The sequence below is a fragment of the Capricornis sumatraensis genome, chromosome 2, assembly GCF_032405125.1.
Source record: "Capricornis sumatraensis isolate serow.1 chromosome 2, serow.2, whole genome shotgun sequence".
Taxonomy (NCBI): Eukaryota; Metazoa; Chordata; class Mammalia; order Artiodactyla; family Bovidae; genus Capricornis; species Capricornis sumatraensis.
The window spans coordinates 134,256,883-134,275,726 of record NC_091070.1 but is presented as its reverse complement, the minus strand read 5'-3'; the positions used below and the strand labels follow the sequence as shown (position 1 = coordinate 134,275,726).

General features: G+C 41.3%; 1 protein-coding gene across 1 annotated transcript; it reads right to left on the bottom strand.

The window, feature by feature from the left end:
* Positions 1–12,481: 12,481 nt before the first annotated feature.
* On the bottom strand, positions 12,482–18,086 carry LAMTOR5 (late endosomal/lysosomal adaptor, MAPK and MTOR activator 5). Its single transcript, XM_068965835.1, has 4 exons — positions 17,974–18,086; positions 17,056–17,117; positions 15,001–15,118; positions 12,482–13,445 (listed from the first exon to the last, which is right to left on the bottom strand). Exons 1-4 carry the CDS (start codon positions 18,006–18,008, stop codon positions 13,385–13,387), a joined length of 276 nt encoding a protein of 91 aa, XP_068821936.1. The 5' UTR covers positions 18,009–18,086; the 3' UTR covers positions 12,482–13,384.
* Positions 18,087–18,844: the final 758 nt, after the last annotated feature.

Genomic DNA, 18,844 nt, shown 5'->3' with positions numbered 1-18,844 from the left:
AACCTGCAACTGCTGAAGCCTGTCCACCCTAGAGCCCATGCCCCACAACAAGAGAAGCCACTGCAAGGAGAAGCTTATGTGCTGCAACTAGAGTGTAACCCCCGACTTGGAGCAATTAGAGAAAGTCCACATGCAGCAATGAAGACCCAGCACACCAAAAATAAATTTAAAAAATTTAAAAACCACTTGTAATTTTTTTCAGCCCACCTCTTTAAGAATAGATGATTTCTTGTCAGCAAATTGGCACTTGCCTGTCAACTAGAAATTGGCATTTTCCAAGAGACTTTGCCAGCGACTGAACAGCAACAAGGGATTTGCCATCTGCCTCTGGAGCTTGAACCCTGTGCTACTGTAGCTGTTAGCCTTCAACACCCCCTGAAGGAATTCAAGGTGGAATGAGGCCTCTGTGCTCCAGGGAATCTGGTGGAGCAGGTCTTTAGATAGATATTTTTAGGAACTGATTTTATGATTCCAATCCTTAACATCTCTTCAGATCTAGAAAATCACTAAATCCCATCTTGATGACTTCAGGTTCTTGTGACTAGCAGAAAACTTTTTGTAAAGTAAGCACTTGATTGCATTGAACTCCCCTCTTCTCCAAAATCATATATTGACCTTCACTGACTGCCTCTTTGGAGCAGTCTCAGAGCTAGCTGAGGTGCTGTCTCCCAGGCTGCTGTCCTCATTTTGCCCCAGATAAAACTTGCAACTCTCAAGTTGTACATCTTTTTGGTCAACACTTCTGATGTCTAAAGTTGTTTATAGGCTCTCTGATCTCAACCTCACAAATACAAGCAAGGCTTTGTACCATTTGGGGAATATTTGTGGAGGTCCCCCTGGAATTCCAGAGTGCTGACAGTTCTCTTGCAGTATGTCCTTACTTAACATAAGACTGCCCAACTAGACTCCCCTTAATCTTTGTTTATTCCATAATCACAAACCAGGCAGAACCATGGGAAAAAATAGAAAAATGTAACAAAAGGCTGTGATATGAAGGACATCAAAACCACCACAGAAATCTCTCTTACACCAGTGTGCTGCTGCTGCTGCTGCTGCTAAGTCGCTTCAGTCGTGTCCGACTCTGCAACCCCATAGATGCAGCCCACCAGGCTCTGCCGTCCCTGGGATTCTCCAGGCAAGAACACTAGAGTGGGTTGCCATTTCCTTCTCCAGTGCATGAAAGTGAAAAGTGAGAATGGCCTCTAAAAGATGACCAGTTCACTTCAGGCAGGAACTGCAAAGGAGCTGACTGCAAAGCCTGACCTCATTGATTGCTGGGTGGTCACTCCTCACACTGTCCTCCCTCCAGGTCTGAAGTCAAATCCTAGGGCAAAACTGTGTACCACCCTCTGGTCCTCTGGGTAATAAGCTCTTAAAATTAGAGAAATTTTCAAAGGAATGGGGAACTTCAGGTTTGGATATTCCCTTTCACAGCAGTTGCTGAAATGAAAATATTCTTAGGGACTAAATAGACATGACAACCAGAGAAGGCAGTGGCACCACACTCCAGTACTCTTGCCTGGAAAATCCCATGGATGGAGGAGCCTGGTAGGCTGCTGTCCATGGGGTCTCTAAGAGTCGGACACGACTGAGCGACTTCACTTTCACTTTTCACTTTCATGCACTGGAGAAGGAAATGGCAACCCACTCCAGCGTTCTTACCTGGAGAATCCCAGGGACGGAGGAGCCTGGTGGGCTGCCGTCTATGGAGTCGCACAGAGTCAGACATGACTGAAGTGACTTACCAGCTTAGCAGCAGACATGACAACAAAGGGCAATGACTTCCCTGAGTGGATTCCAGGCCTGTAAAAAGTTGGAAAGGACTTTGGGAACTGAGTTGGGGAAATTTGAATAAGGACTGTATAGTAGACCAGGTTAGATCTCCTGGTGGTGATTGTGGTCTCGTGGTTCTGTCAGAGAATGTGCTTGTTCTTAGATGTGTGCTAAAATGCTCAGGAGTGAAATGTCATGTCTTCTACCTTCACACAAGTGGTTCAATGAAATAAATACATAAAAAGAGAAATAGCAAAAGGAAAATGTAAATATTCTGAGAGGGAGTAGCATTCTTTATTTGCCACTGGCAGATAGGCAGGCAGTCTGTTTCTTCCTGGAAAGGAGAATCTGCCGGCAGAGTGTGGGGCACGACTGTCTGGTGAGCAGGCTGTGCGGGGAGAGATGCTGGTCATTCAAAACATGATAAAGAACAAACTCCAACACACAACCCCATTTTCATCCTACCTTTGATGTGGCGTTCAGCAAGGGAATCCTCCACAGACTTGAAGCAATCTGGGAAGAAAAGTTATACGGTTTTCCAGAATGTTGCTCTTTTTCTAAAGCATTTCATTCGGCTGCCCTGTGAAAACAAGCAAGCATTGTAAGAGCTCAGGGCTAGAGCCAACTTAGGCACTCCTGCTGATGGACTTTACTTCCTGAGGGGAGGAGGGGAGACTGGGATTTGACATTATACTAGGCCCTTCCCTCCACCCACCCTGACCCAGAAGATAGACTTGTTCACCATGATCTCAAAAACAAGCACCAGAGTAAACCAAGTAGAAAATCCTTTGGATAACTATTGTTAAACTAGGAGGCCAACACACTGAGGTGGCTCTAATGCCAAGTCAGCCTATGAAAGCAAACCAGAAATTGAAACAGGGCTACAAAATAGAAACCTAAAGATGACCAGTCACAATCAGCCAGGAATTAAGCTTTGACCCATCAATAACTACCTTACTTTGCTTCTGCCTTCTCTCTGTAAAAACCTCTCCCTGAGCTCCAGTCAGTGGAGCACTCCCAATATCTAGTTACTGCGCAGTTTGAACTGATTTTTGTTCAAATAAATAGTTCTGGTATCAGAAGAGGGAGCAAAGGAAGGAGACCCTGAGGAGCCCAAGGTCGATACCCAGTGAGCCCACTGGGCTCACTGCTGTCTCATTGCCTCTGGAGGTGGGGGTTGGCCCTTCCTCCATCCCAGCTCTGCAGCTTTTGCTTCATGAACCATCAGACCTTATTTGAGCATTACTTTTTCCAGACTGCATTCAGAAACTGGCTGGAGTTGCCCTGGGTCCAGGGTTGGGTTGGACTGAAACTGGGCTGGTCCTGTGTGAGGCCTCAGGTGAATAAAATTTTAAGGGTGACAAATAGGCTAAACTTACCGAAGATAATCTTGTATTACAGTGGCCACAGTGGAAAGCTTTTAACCTAGATAAGTTTATCCACTTATGTGGTGCTCTAGAGAAAAAGGGGCTCAGCCAAGCACTTTAAGAGTAGAAGGAAAATTATTTTTTCTCCCTTACAATTTTGTTGCTAGAAGCGTACCCCTTCCAGGGCCCAAGAGTGGACTCTTGTCTAACACTTAGAAATTAATAGTCTAAGGAGACACATGTGCTGACAAAGTAAGAGACTATTGGGAAGGGGCACTTGGGCAGAGAGCTGCAGGATAAGGAAACAAGGAGAGCTCCTTTGCCACATGGCTTACAGTCTCAGGTTTTATGGTGATGGGGTTAGTTCCTGGGTTGTCTCTGGCTAACACCTTTGACTCAAGATCCTTCCTGGTGGCACTCGCATTGTTCAGCCAAGATGGATTCCAGCTAGGATTCTGGGAGGTTGGTAGGACATATGGACTGGGGTCTTCTCTCACCTTTTGATGTTTCTCAAATATTTCTAGTTGTTGGTAGCTTGTTCTGCATTCCTTACCCGGATTTCTTATTTAAGCTAACTCATGCAAGTGATTACTATGGTGCCAGGACAGGGCAGGCAGTTTCAGTCAGTGGTTCCCCAAGTTTCTAGTAGCCAGGATGAGACCTGCTGGGACACCCCACTTGCTTGAGAGCCTGCTGATGAGATCCTGGGAAAACTGGCAGAAGCCCCTAAAGGGTGAGAATTCTTACCAAAGTCAGTTCTGGACCACCACCTATGGTGCAGTTTTACAGAGTTCCTTCCATTCTAGATTCAGAGTGGCAGGAGAAAAAAAATTAGATCTTTGAATGGTGGCTTGTGAATTTTCATTTACATCCGCATTGATGGTTGGATTCTTCCCCTCCCCAGTGTGAGAAACACACCAACCCAAACTCAGACTTGGAGACAGAAGGTGAGTGGGAAGCAAAGCTTTAATGATGGTCTTGCAAGATTGGGTGTCTGGTGGGTAGGCACAACCAGAGTCATTACAATGAGCAATTTGTCCCTAGCACATAAGTCCCTCCCCCAGTTCCTCATTAGATAAGTACTATGGAGTAAGCAATCTTCCCAGACATCATGTAGCTTTATCTCCTTCCACGTTATGGGCTGGCCCCTTGACATCTTGTTTCTTCCTTTCTCGAGCACCTATTCCTTCTCACATGTATGGATGTGAGAGCTGGACCATAAGGAAAGCCGAGCACCAAAGAATTGACACTTTTGAACTGTGGTGTTGGAGAAGACTCTTCAGAGTCCCTTGGACTCCAAGGAAAACAAACCAGTCGATCCTAAAGGAAATTAATCCTGAATATTTATTGGAAGGACTGATGCTGAAGCTGGAGCTCCAATAGTTTGACCACCTGATGCAAAGAGCTGACTCATTGGAAAAGACTGTGCTGCTGGGAAAGATTGAAGGCAGGAGGAGAAGGGGCAACAGAGGATGAGATGGTTGGATGGCATCACCGACTCGGTGGACATGAGTTTGAGCAAGCTGCAGGAACTGGTGATAGACAGGGAAGCCTGGGGTGCTGCAGTCCATGGGGTGGCATGATGTTTTGAATTCACCAATAGCATAAACAAGTGCAAAAATACTAGGCATCCTGCCCTCCCTTTGCCTGCACTTTTCAGTTTTGTAACCCAGCTCTTGGCTATTACATCAGCAAGCTGTCACTCAAAGCTAGCTATTCTTGAAAATGGTCCATTTTTAAGTTTTTATTTCTTACACCCAGGGACTGCTATTTCTTTCTCATTTATCTTGTTTTGTGTTGAGACCTTGACTTGGCTTTCTGCCCATCAGAGCATGCAGGTTGGCAGCTCTATCTGTGCAGGCAGCTCAGCTGTCATGTTGGAGGCCCCCAAAATATGGCTGGACGGGAATGTGGGTGGCACCCTGTTTATAGCTAGTATCCACTGTCGCCCTCTCTCAGGGGTATTGTCTAAGTCTGTCTTTGGCCATCTTTGGGAGTGGCTCTGGATCTTGCGGATGAGGGAGTAATATCTTTTTCATCTTCTTTGGGAATGCCTCTTGCATCCGTGATTAAGCCATGGTTTTGGTTTTGATTCATTTGATACGGATACCTTTGGTTTAAAAGTAAAAGAAAGTTTTGTTTGGTATTGCCAGGAATATTTACTGTTTGTCCCAACTAAAATGTGTTAGTAAGATATTTCAAAGGATTTTTTAGTGAGCTCCATGGTTAGAAGTTGGCCACACTGGAAGCTGATATTCAGAGTATAATAGGAACATTTTTTAGGCCTTCTTCCCTAAGCTGAAGGGAAACTGTGTACCCAGAGAAAAAGAAAAGCATTCTGAAGCCACTCTGGAAGGATTTACTAAACCATTCAAAAGAGGCACAGCCCTAAATCTGGAACAGAGGAATCTTTTAATTTTCATTTTAGTTGAGAATCTCCCTGACATGAAGAAGCAAATTGAAGATAATATAGTTGGATGGCTGGGTCCTTTGGGCCTCTTCATATCATTTAGCTTGCAACCCAGTTCTTTGAGGAATTAAGAAGGACTACAAATCGTTCTTAAAAATCAAGTCTTGACAAGAACAGAAATGTAGCTCTAGAAATAATGAAAAGCCCACCTATCCTTTTTACCAATCTCGAAACCTCCCCATTCAGTTCAAAAGGCTTGCAGATGTTATAAACATCTGGATTTAAGGAATCAGGGTCCTTCTTGGTGGAACTTAACATCTTTCTTCTGTGCCTTAGAGCTTGGAGATGTAAGTATTCTAGATCTCAAGAGACATTTCTTTGAAATGTAGATCTCAGGAAGGTGATTTTTATTAGAAGGACAAAAACTGTGTGTAGGGCAATTTGGAAACTAGGAAAGTTATACTAAGTTAAATTTTGGATATTCGTTGACTATCTAGATCATTTCCAAATAAGATAAAATATTGAAACCTTAATTATTGAGCACAGATTTACCTACTTTTGATTTTGTATTTACTTTGGCTTCTTATCACAGAGGAACTAAAGATCACTGGTGTCTCCTGCACAGGTAGGTGGATTCTTTACCACTGAGCCCCAGACCCTTATTTCAAAGATATTTGGGTTTATTGGCAAACATGTTTTATGCCACGTTGAAAATTTTACTATGAGGAAAAATATATTTCTTGAAATTATGAAATGTATTTATAAATGTGCCAATCCACAGAATGCTAGTGTAACAGACAGTCTACAATTGCTTACTTCTTTTTAGTTTCTACTAGAAAGTAAGGATTCTAAGGTTATAAAGGCTAATCATTATATGTAATTAAAAACCACTTAGAAATACAAGGGTGAAAGGAAACAACTGTGTGTGTAAAGTAAGAAGGAAGGTAAAATGTGTCTGGAGGGTAGGGAAAGGTATGGAAGGACTTTATTAAAAAGTCTTTTTGTCATTTACAGAGACTTATTTACTGATGCTTTCACAGAAGTCCCTCTTTGTCTTGAGAGATTCATGGAAAGATCTAGAATACAGGTTTCTGATAAGTTTAAGATCATAAAAGTGAACTGGGTAAGAATTTTCAAAGCTAAGGAAAAAGACAGGATTCAATATCAATAAGAATTAATAACATGATTAAATGAACTGATGATAATTTTTTAACAACTTTTTCTTTGAAATACTGCTAATTCATTAATGTTTTGTTTTCAAGATTTAACAAAACCTTGTTCTCTCTTAAACTACTTATGACTTCAGGCAATTTGGTAAAGTGTACCTTGGTAAACAAAAGTGAAACATTCACTTTTTTTCCCTACCTGATCCCTCCAGAATTTGGAAATTTGTTACGTATTCTTATTTTCATGGCAATACTGTGACTTACATAAGCCCAATAAGAATATGTCCTTATAACAGGACACAGTTGAAAGCATTGTATATTACCAAGGCTTTGATTAGAATGTCATGTTTGAGAATATACATAAAATCAGATATGACCAGACAGTTTTAAGGAACTAAGGTTGAATTTATGGATGCAATAAAGCTCCTAAAGAAAAACTGACCTGGCATCTTGTTTACAGGGTTCCTAGAAACTTTACCAGTTAAGTAAGAATGGTCACTTCCTGGCAGGCCCAGGAACCTCAGGATATCTTGGGAACCTCAAGAAGAGAGGATTTCACCCAAATCTGTAGGTATTCCAGATACAGTCTGAAATGACAAATTCTTGATTTGGCTTCTTAATCTGGAGAGCCTTAAAAGTTCAATCTAAGATTCCTTATTAAAAGTTCTAGCAAAAAAAAAAAAAGTTCTAGAATAAGAGCTTTTTAAAAGAAACTGTATGGTCAATTACTATTCTCACTGCACCTCTGAAAATAATCAGGCCAAGTTTAATGAGACTAGACTTATTTTGCAAACAAGTTAGTCTTACTATGATGGGAGTGATTGCAAAAAAATTAAATTTCAATTGAAAAGTATAATAGAATCTTGTGGGTATCACATTCTAGTCCTATTCATTGTTTTTGAGTTTTTGTTAAATACCTGTAAACTAAGCTGAATCCTGAATTGTTCTAGTTTTCTAGTTTTGTTCTAGTTTTCTCAAATATCTAGTTATTCTCCAAACTAAGATTTCCAATTTTCTCCCACCCTTCTGATTTGAAATCACTAAGAACAAAGGTTTCCCTTGAACCTCCTTAGAAGGTACCACACCAAGTCAGCAGTAAAACTTCAGAGCCTTAAACCTTGGGTCCATATCTCCCAATTAAAAAGGGCTCCTCCGGACTCCAAGAACTGTGCACTAACTGGAGACCTAAAATTAAAATTGGCTTACGGAAGTTCCTCCCCAGAAGCAGATAGCATCTTGAGGTGGACAGCTCTCCCAAGATCATGGATCAAGATCTTCATCTCCTATTTGAAACCATTATTCATTTTGCCTTTTCACTTACTTTCTTTCTCTCTGTTAATGCCTGGGAAGACAATGCTCCTCTGGCAACTCACTGAATCTTGCTAAAGCCATACCTACACAACAGAAGTCCCTAGGCTTTTGGTAAGATCATTCGAGACAGTAAAATTGCTTTAAATTACTTGTTGGCTAAACCAGGAAGAGTCTGTGCCATGGCAAACCTCCCGCTATACCTGGATCAACACCTCTGGTACTGTAGCGAATACAAGAAGTTGATAAGTCACTTGGCTAAAGCAGAAGGAGGCCACTAGAAACTTAAGGTGGCTCTAGTGCTGTGTGGCCTACACAAACAAACCCAAACCTAAGCCTGTAAATGCTTAAAGATTCTGAAACTAAAACCTAGAGACAGGCAATCACACACAGCTGAAACTCCAATACTTTGGCCACCTGATGCAAAGAACTGACTCATTAGAAAAGACTATGATGCTGGGAAAGATTGAAGGCAGGAGGAGAAGGGAACGACAGAGGAAGAGATGGTTGGATGGCATCACCGATTCGATGGACATGAGTTTGAGCAAACTCTGGGAATTGGTAATGGACAGGAAAGCCTGGTATGCTGCAGTCCATGTGGTCACAAACAGTTGGACATGACTGAGTGTCTGAACTGAACTGAACTAGGCTTTAAGCTGTAGCCAATCAATAACTGCCTTGCTTTGCTTCTGCTCCTACGTAAGTGACAAAGCAAAACAAGATATAGCAAGCATACATTTGTTCCCAAGCATGTAGGCTGTTGTTTTTTGAAATACAAGCCTCTCCCTAAACTCCTGATGATAGACTGCTCCTAACCTCTTCAGGTTTGTCCGTGCCTGCTTCAAATATTTTTTTGCTCAAAAAAACTCTTTATCACTTTAAATATGCTTCGATTTATCTTTTAACTCTATGCTCAAGGCAGGGGGTGGGGCCCCAGAGTTGGGAAATAATTTCTTCTTTTTTTTTGCAAAGATAATTATCAGAGTTATTTGGCAAGAACTTAAGAGCAACACATAGACTATAACAGTTTGTTATTGTTCAGTCGCTCAGTTGTGCCGGACTCTTTGTGACCCCATGGACTGCAGCATGCCAGGCTTCCCTGTCCATCACCATCTCCTGGAGTTTGCTCAAACTCATGTCCATTGTGTCGGTGATGCCATCCAACCATCTCATCCTCTGTTGTCCCCTTCTCCTCCTTCCTTCAACCTTTCCCAGCATCAGGATCTTTTCCAATGAGTCAGTTCTTCACATCAGGTGGCCAAAGTATTGGAGCTTCAGCTTCAGCATCAGTCCTTCTAATGAATATTCAGGGTTGATTTCCTGTAATTGACTGATCTGATCTTGCAGTCCAAGGGACTCTCAAGAGTATGACCATGCTTCCTGAGAATTGTTAACGACAAGAAAAATGCTCCTACTTAAGTGACAAAGCAAAACAAGATATAGCAAGCAGACATTTGTTCCCAAGCATGTAAGCTGTTGTTTTTTGAAATACAAGTAATACAGTAAAATAATATAAACTATTACTTGCTGGTGGGATGAATGACTACCTTTCTTGTATGTTCGCTTTGTCTAAAGAATACCGAAAAAAATCCCTAAAGACTGTCTAAAGAAAATACTGCCTGTACAAATAATACATTTAAACTTGGAAATTAAGTCAACATGGTATTTTTGAAGAAAATCAAGCAGAAGAATGAACAAGGCCCATGAATTCTTTAAGAGAAACAGATTTGGAAGACTGCCAGGATGCAGGGAATGAGAAAGAAGTCTAGGCTAATTCCAAGGTCCCAAGCTGGGACAGATACAAAACAAAGAAACAAGGGGAGAGTTGAGTTCTGTTTTGGACCTAAGGAGTTTGAGAAACCTGTAAAGTCCAGTAGAGGTGTATGCTCAGTTGTGTCTGACTCTTGTGACACTATAAACTGTAGCCCACTAGGTCCTCTGTCCATGGAATTTACCAGGCAAGAATACTGGAGTGAGTTGACATTTCCTTCTCCAGAGAGAGATAATTTCTGGGCTACAAATGGCAACCTGCAGCCTCTCTGTGTGTGCTTCTGTGAAATGACTGGTTAGTACTTTGAAGTTCGAAGCCCTGTTTTAATTACTTTTCTATACTTGATTACCTTAACTCCAAACACCTCCTATGAAAGGTATATACTTATAATTTTAATGCAACTTTTTTTCCCATTGCATTTTGGAAATGGTGAAGGCTGAGTCTCCTAGAAAATAACTGGGATAATTCAGTTTTCTTATCCCATTTCCTTCCTCTGCTCCACCCTCCACATCAAAAAGAAAAAAAAAGTAAATAGGAAATTGCCTTTCATCTCCCCAGCACCAACATTCCTGGTTTTAAACCAGAGCGTGTTTTAGGCCAATGTGTGTTTTTCTTGTTTTATCTGGAAAATCTGCACATATTTATGCATGTTCCTTTTTAAAAAGTAAGGGGCTTCTCAGGCTTTTAAAAAGCAGAGCTTTTGTGGTTTGAGAAGATGCCCTCTAAGTGGGCAGTTATGTGTGGTTGGTAGCATGGATCATACTCTAAAAATAACTTTTTAGTAAACATCTGTTAAGATTTTTTTTGTGGGGGAGGGGTAGGAACTTGTTACTCTTTAAAGCAGGGCTGTCTATGATCCTGATAATAGGATGACAAGAGGCTTTTGTATTGATAGACAGCTCTGATACTGAGGGTGGGGTCCAATTTAAAATGCAGCAGAACAGTGAGTCATTTACTGAAGCTAGGAAAGCTGCAAATATGCTGTAAGAGATGAACCCCTTGAAACATATCTTTCATACAGAAAACTCTGAGGTACAGTGGGAAATGCAAACTTGGTTAGAATCTCAACCTTACCGTTGTTTAAGTCTGCAGACTCTGGGCAAGTTACCCTTTCTGACTCTGTTTCCAGCCGTGTAAAAGGTGGCTAATATTATTTGAAAGTTTGTTGTGAGGACTCTGTATATATAGCAACTGCACTTAAATGACCTGCTATTGGTATACTTAGTTCATTAAAAATGGTTCTTATTAATCATGTGGGGCTTAATATCAAGAGCAGAATTCTTAAGCCACCGTTGGATTATTGGTTAAATTCTGACATCTGTACCCAATTGATTTAATAAAGCTTTTAGGATCTTGAACTAAGCATAAATAATTCCCTCAACCTCTGACTTTCTAATTCTTGGCCTTAAAGTTACTCAGCAAGAATGCAGCATGGTTTTCCTGTCACCACTGTCAATCCACTGACAAACATATCCCATGAATACTTTTTGGCACTTGGGGACCTAGAGTGTTAATACAGAACTACCAAGATTTTATTTTTAGCTGAATTTTTCTGTCCTCACTCTTTGTGCAGAAGAGTTAAGATTTGGGGAGAGTTCCCACCATTTCTTAAATTATAAGAGTAGGCCACTGGGCTTAATTTAAACTAGCACTTTTTATTTATAGGTGCTTGGTATTTTTGAAGATTATTCTGGAGATTTCTTTTTATACTGTCAGATATTAAACTGCTAGAGTGCAACAGAAGCTGCATTCAAATTCAACAAAATGAAGACTTTTTAATCTGCTTGTGCACTGTTCTGTTGTTGAGAATGATAAAGGCTGAAAAAGAAGATAGCACGTATTTCGAACAGTAGATTTTCTTCTGGCCAATCATACCTATTTCTGCAGTGATTGGGCTGTTAAAAACAAGGCTCTGTTTAGGTCTTCTGCCCATTTCAACATGTACATGCTATTAGGTGTAAGATGGATAGCTGGTGAGTAGTTGCTGTACAGCACAAGGAGCCCCATCTGGCTCTCTGTGATGACCTGGAGGGATGGGGTGAGGAAAGGGGAGGGAGGCTCTGGAGGGAAGGAATTTAAGATTCGGAGTTGAAATCTTAGGTACAAATGGTGACTGCTAATCCCTTAATTATACAAATGCAAAACGGGACAAATGAGTACTTACCATATGGGCTTTTTTGACAACTATTTATGAAACTTTTATTCTTCCATGAAATATTAGAAAAGTGTATCAAGTTAACAAAAAAATTTTCTACTGCCATCTTTATTAGGACTATATTGAAAAATTAGGAAAACTATATTCAGGAAAAATTCTTTGCAGATTTGATATTTTGTTACATTATATTTTATAATTACTTAGTGCTGCTCATTTTTTAATCCTTGAGTAAAAATTTTTTCCCTATATAGGTTTTATCCTTTATTAAATTCCTAAATGTATTATTTTTATTGTTATTGCAAATGTTTTATTTTCTATTTTGAGATACAGAAAAATCCTTTTCACTTTTATAAGTTGATCTTCCTCTTGGAATTGTGCTGAATTATTTATTCATGTGGTATTTTTATTCATTTTTAAATTAAAACTTTTATTGTGGTAAAATACATAAAACATAAAATTTACTATTATAATCATTTTTTAAATCATAATCATCCTTAAGCGTACAGTTCAGTGGTATTAAATAATTTATATTGTTGCTGCCATCACCCCATCCATCTCTAGAACTCTTTTCATCTTGTGAAACAAAAATTGTGTACCCATTAAACTGTAACTCCCCATTTTTCCCCTCTCACCCTAGCAACCACCATTCTACTTCCTGTCTGTATTAATTTTTCTGTTCTTGGTAGCACCCCATATAGATGGAATCATACAATATTTGTCTTTTTGTGACTGGCTTATTTCACTTATCATAATGTCCTCCAGAGTCCTCCATGCTATAGCATGTGTCAAAACTTCCTTCGTTTTTAAAGGCTGAATAATATTCCATGGTATGTATATACCATGTTTTGCTTATCCATTCACCCATCAATAAGACATTTGAGTTGCTTCCACCTTTTTGCTAGGAAAACCCATATATGGTTGTTAATGAGAACTAAATGTGTTCCTGGCATATAGTAAATACTTATGATATCTGCTATTATGTTTTTATTATGGGGTAACAGTAAGCTTGATTTGGTTTACATATCCATAGATGCTTCTGTGAGAATCTATGTATTTCAGGAGCTTCTGAAAGAGAACAATTTGTAGTAGTTACCCTTTTTAAGAAAAATTACAATTTGATAATTAAAAAAATGAACATTTGTTAAGAGTTTAAAGAATTCAGAAAAGATCCAAGCTTTCCTCCAACCAGGTTTATTAAACTTAACAAAATTCTATATACAAGGTGACCTAAACCTGCTGCTTCAAAACATGATCCTTTCCTAACTAAATCCACAGAGTGTCAAAAAGCAACCTACTCTGAAATTAACAGAAAAGTGCCCAATGCATATTACACGAATGGTTTAATAGTTCTATGAGCTAATTCACATAAGGTGCGACCGAGTCCCTGTGACAGGCTGCAAGAGAGCTGATATGCAGGAGCACCGACACGAGATGTCAAGAAGCCATTTTGTGCACTGCCACTGTGATGCCATCGTGTTTCTGGATCATGATGTTCCTGAAAGGCAATGTGGAAGATACTCAGTAAAGTGCTACCAGTGGGTGGCAATGTAAGATTAAAGAGGCTGTTAGATTTAGGATACAACTAAAAAAGTAATACTTATTTTTCTATATATGAAAGCAATATCTAAACACAATAAAACATTTGGGAAATATAGGAAAGTATAAAATATAAATGTGAAATTAATCTTATAATCCTATCCCTCAAAGTGAAAGTGAAGACGCTCAGTCGTATCCAACTCTTAGCGACCCCATGGACTGCAGCCTACCAGGCTCCTCTGTCCATGGGATTCTCCAGGCAAGAGTACTGGAGTGGGTTGCCATTGCCATCCCTCAAGTTCAGTTCAGTTCAGTCGCTCAGTCGTGTCCAACTCTATGCGACCCCATGAATCACAGCACGCCAGGCCTCCCTGTCCATCACCAACTCCCAGAGTTCACTCAGACTCACGTCCATCGAGTCAGTGATGCCATCCAGCCATCTCATCCTTGGTCGTCCCCTTCTTCTCCTGCCCCCAATCCCTCCCAGCAGCAGAGGCTTTTCCAATGAGTCAACTCTTCTCATGAGGTGGCCAAAGTACTGGAGTTTCAGCTTTAGCATCATTCCTTCCAAAGAAATCCCAGGGTTGATCTTCAGAATGGACTGGTTGGATCTCCTTGCAGTCCAAGGGACCCTCAAGAGTCTTCTCCAATACCACAGTTCAAAAGCATCAATTCTTCGGTGCTCAGCCTTCTTCACAGTCCAACTCTCACATCCATACATGACCACTGGAAAAACCATAGCCTTGACTAGATGGACCTTATCCCTCAAAGACAACCACTATTAATATTTTCCTTTTTTTAATCTGCATGTATACTATATATACATTTTCTCTCATTTTATTGATATAAAACTGTGATCATAATGTGCATAGTTTTGTATTCTGCTTTTTTCACTAATATTCGGAGGACCCCCACTTGGAATGTCTTTGCTACTGCTGCTGCTAAGTCGCTTCAGTCATGTCCAACTCTGTGTGACCCCATAGACGGCAGCCCACCAGGCTCCCCCATCCCTGGGATTCTCCAGGCAAGAACACTGGAGTGGGTTGCCATTTCCTTCTCCAATGCATGAAAGTGAAAAGTGAAAGTGAAGTCGCTCAGTCGTGTCCGACTCTTAGTGACCCCACGGACTGCAGCCTACCAGGCTCCTCCATCCATGGGATTTTCCAGGCAAGAGTACTGGAGTGGGGTGCCACTGCCTTCTCCATGAAATGTCTTTAGTACTTCTATTATTACAGACATTGTTTCTGTTGTTGAGTCTTCCTCTGTGTTATTTATTGCTTTCTTTTACTGACAGTTCATGACAACTCTTACTCTTCCTTTAAATGTCGTTGTGGTCTGAAAGCACATTAGCTTCAGAGACCAACCCATCTGGTCCTGTCGTCCAAAGGGTGGAAGCTCCCTCCAAGTACTTGGAATGAGGAATCACTGATGAACACAGGGCAAGCCCCGGTCGTGTTTCTGAGGCATTTTCCTGAATAAATAGGAAAGGAAGGGATCTGTTGCCATCTACTCACCCATTATCTGATTCTAAACACACCACAGGAATATCAGTGGGGTCCGAGGTTAGCTTAGCCGCTTGCTGGGCTAGAACAGATATCACTCCAGCATGCTCATCTGACAGGGTTCCGCGGCCTGGAAGACAGAGATGATATCATGTTGCCTGACTGTCCAAAAATGAGTACAGAGGTACCACAGAACTGAACTGAATTATTCACAAAAAGAGGGTTCTCATGGTCTCTTAGGTTATGTGGTGACAAAATCATTCTGCCCTGATATTCAGCTGGTTACATTAGCGAGAAAGCCAACAACAGCTCTTAACTCAGTAAGGTCATAACTACTCAATTTTCGAGGTCATTCCCATCACCGTCTCTAAACACGTTCTCAAGCATATGAGTAAGCTATAATTCAAGTCAATCTGAAAGCAAACTGAAACCAAGAAGAAATTCAGAGGTGAGACTGACAAAAAGCAGCCGGTAAGGGCCAGAGACTTGTTGACACTAATTAATTCCTCATGGGAAATCCAACCTCAAAGGATATAAAGATTTTTACTCACGAGTTCAGCTGTAGATCACTCTGACAGCATATATAAATATTCTGTGAGCAGTTATTTCCACTAGAATAAGCTGATTGTTTTCAAAGAGCAACAGAATTGACTTTTTACTAATATTTGTTTTAGCCTGTAGATAATAACTAAATCTTGGGTGCCAGGTCCAAAAAGTAATTACTAAGTTTATAATAACTTCCCTGGTGGCTCAGACGGTAAAGCGTCTGCCTACAATGCCGGAGACCTGGCTTCAATCCCTGGGTCGGGAAGATCTGGAGAAGGGAATGGCAACCACTCCAGTATTCTTGCCTCCATCCCCCCTACCCCCCAAAAAAGCATTAATTGGACATACAGTGAAATCTTTTGGGCCTTGAAGGTTTCTTGAAGGAATACATTTAGTTTTAGATTTCTGCACTTGAATTTCAGCCTTTCCATTTGTGAGCGTGGCAACAAACCTCAAAAAAATCTGCCCTTTTCCCTCCAACCAACTGGTTTGTGTGCAAAATCTAACTGGGTGACACAGACTACTACTTTCAATTACTCTCCCAGCAACAACTGTGAGCTTTAAAAAGCCCTATAGTACAGAGGAGTAAAGAGCAAGATGTCCTGGGTTTACTTGTTCTGACATGACTTAGCTGAAGCCTTCCACTGTCTACCTTTCTGGATTTATTTTCTCATGTGTAACTGTTACCATTTATTGAGCATTATGTCTGAACTCTGTGTTGAGTGTTTTACATATATAATCTTCTAGTACTGTGATTAAAAGACTATGGAGCCAGATTCAAATCCTAGCTCAACCATTTACTAACTGTGTGACCTTAGGCAAGTTTACTCAACCTCTGTGCCTCAGTTTCTTTACCTCATAGGGTTGTCATGAGGATTAAATGACTTAGTATATGTAAAGCACTTAGAATAGTACCTGGTATACAGTAACAGCTCATGGATGCAATTCCATAATATTAAAAAACAACTCAGTAAAGAAACTGAGCCTCTGAGATGTTCTTTTTGGTCCCAGTTCACACTACTAGTAAACAGAAGAGCAAGGGGTTGAACCTACGTGTGTCCAACCCTGCATCCCACATTTTTATTGCCTACTCACTTACTGTTAAGTGAAGTTGAACTGAAAAATAACACCATCACACATTTAGCAGAGTTACTGTGAAAATTAGAGATAATGTATACAGAGCTTAGCAGCCCCAACATATGGTATCTGTTCAATAAATAGTAACTACTGTCATTATCTGAAGTCCTTTCTAGACCCAATTTAAAATGATTCAAATACTACTACAGTAGAAGCAACTGTGCAGTGCCAGAACTGCAAGGAACATTTCTACTTTTATAAATGTCAAGTGAGAAGTTTCAGTTTTCTAATCTTGTTATTTGGAGATGATATCTACTCTCATAAAAGTCCCCAGAAAGTGTCAGGATAACAGGAAATAAAAACTAGAGAACAATAGCACACTAGGCTCTCAGTCAACATCAAGTGCTATGCAGTCTACCAAAAGGGATGATGTGAGATACTTACAACCTAGATTGAGTCCTTGTGAATCTGTGCACAGGACTCCAACAATGGATGGATTCTTCATTCTAATTCCAGGAACACAGGAAAAAGGAAGAAAATGATGTGGGAAAATGACATTAATTATAACACAAAGAGGCTTTCTATGTACCAGACATTAAATTCGTGTTACTCAATCTTTTTTCACTTATCATCCACTTCTACCCCAAGAAAAATTCAATTACAACTATTTTAAATTGAATAGTTAAACCAATTTCTCTCTCATGAGAGAAAAGACTGGCACGGCGCTGTTGAGCTCTGGAGGGCCAGGAACGCTGCAATACCTGGGATTTAGTTGCCTTTGTTAAAAATGCATACTTTAGCATACCTACTCACTTGAAACAACTGATGAGAAACTCTTAAGTAACAATGGGTTGCCTCACACTGAGGAAGTGGGAAGCTGAGCGGTACTGATGGGAAGGAGGTGTTCCCCTGTGCGGTGTCTTATATTTTTCCAATTTTGGATTTTACGTATACATTACTCATTCGAAAAATTTATGGGACGCCTTTCATTTCCTTAGGCGACAAGTAACTGGTTACACCCGGAAGGAAATAAGCATGTGTGTTTACGTTTATAAAGGCAGGGCTCGGCACAGGTGGTACATCTTTCCCTCAAAAGAACCGGGTTCCTAAAACTGTCGAAGAGCGACCCTGTCCAGACAATTTCAGCACGACAGAGGGGTTGTGGCTCGGACGGCGGAGACCGGCTCGGGAGGGAGTGTGCGGAGCCCCGGCGCAATTTAATTCCGGGTCACCTCGCACCCCCACCGGAGGCCCCGGGATAGAGCGTCTCCTAGACGTCCAGCCGGCGCTCGCAGCTCGCACTCTGTCCCGTTCAACTTCTCCAGCCGCGACCCAGGACGGGCCGACAAGGATACTACTCACGTGTCCTCCAAGTGTTGCTCTAAGGTAGCCTCCATCTCGTCGCGGGTCGCCTCCTTCTTCGCCACTGGTGTCAGGCGCCTCTCGGGCGGTCACATGACGTGAGCGCGCCGTGAGCAAGGACGGCGCCTCCAAAGGGACAAATTTCGCGGCGCGTCCTCCGCGTTATGTCCAGGATGACATCATTACGCGCCCGCCGCGGCGTATTGGCAGGGGTTCTGTTTCCCGCGCGGCGACTGGCGACTGGACGGCGTGGAATGTTCCCTGAGGAGGGAGGTCTGTAGTCCCACCGATTCCGAGAAGTCGGGCCAGATCTAATTGAAGTTTTACAATAAATAACCTGCCCTGTTCCGCGGGGTCTCATCCAGGCGGTGGGGCAGGGACAGACAAGAGCGACACAGGATCCCAGTGAAGGATCCCCAGGCTTGTAGGAGAAAAGATTGAACACAGACTAGAGGACGAGATGGAACAAGGCTAATGGAGGTTTCGGGAAACGGTCGGGATTTTAAGGAAAAGGTTGGTTCTTCCCCTTTGGCAAGGGAAAGAACCTGGCACTTGTGATAAAGACTGGATAGGACTACTTAAGAATAACCTTTTAAAAAAAAGTTAATTAGCCCACCCATAGTCTCTGACCAAAGATGAATATTAATCCCTTGGAGAATTATCTTTGCAAGTAAATGCTTTTATGTTGTTGTATCTTTTTAAAGCTAAATCGACACACATACTGGGTATACAATTCTGCTGCTGATCTTTTGCACAGTATTTAGCATAAATGTCTTTCCATGTCAGTAAGTGGCTTCCCAGGTAGCTCAGCGGTAAAGAATCTGTCTGCTAGTGTAGGACACGTGAGTTCGATCCCTGGGTTAGGAAGATT

Excerpts from the sequence above, each read along its gene's own strand:
- LAMTOR5 (XM_068965835.1), bottom strand. The coding sequence starts at position 18,008 with ATGGAGGCTACCTTAGAGCAACACTTGGAGGACAC. Across the intron at positions 17,118-17,973 it reads GAGCAACACTTGGAGGACAC|AATGAAGAATCCATCCATTG; the intron begins GTGAGTAGTATC and ends TCCTGGAATTAG. Across the intron at positions 13,446-15,000 it reads TGTTTAGAATCAGATAATGG|GAACATCATGATCCAGAAAC; the intron begins GTGAGTAGATGG and ends ATTGCCTTTCAG.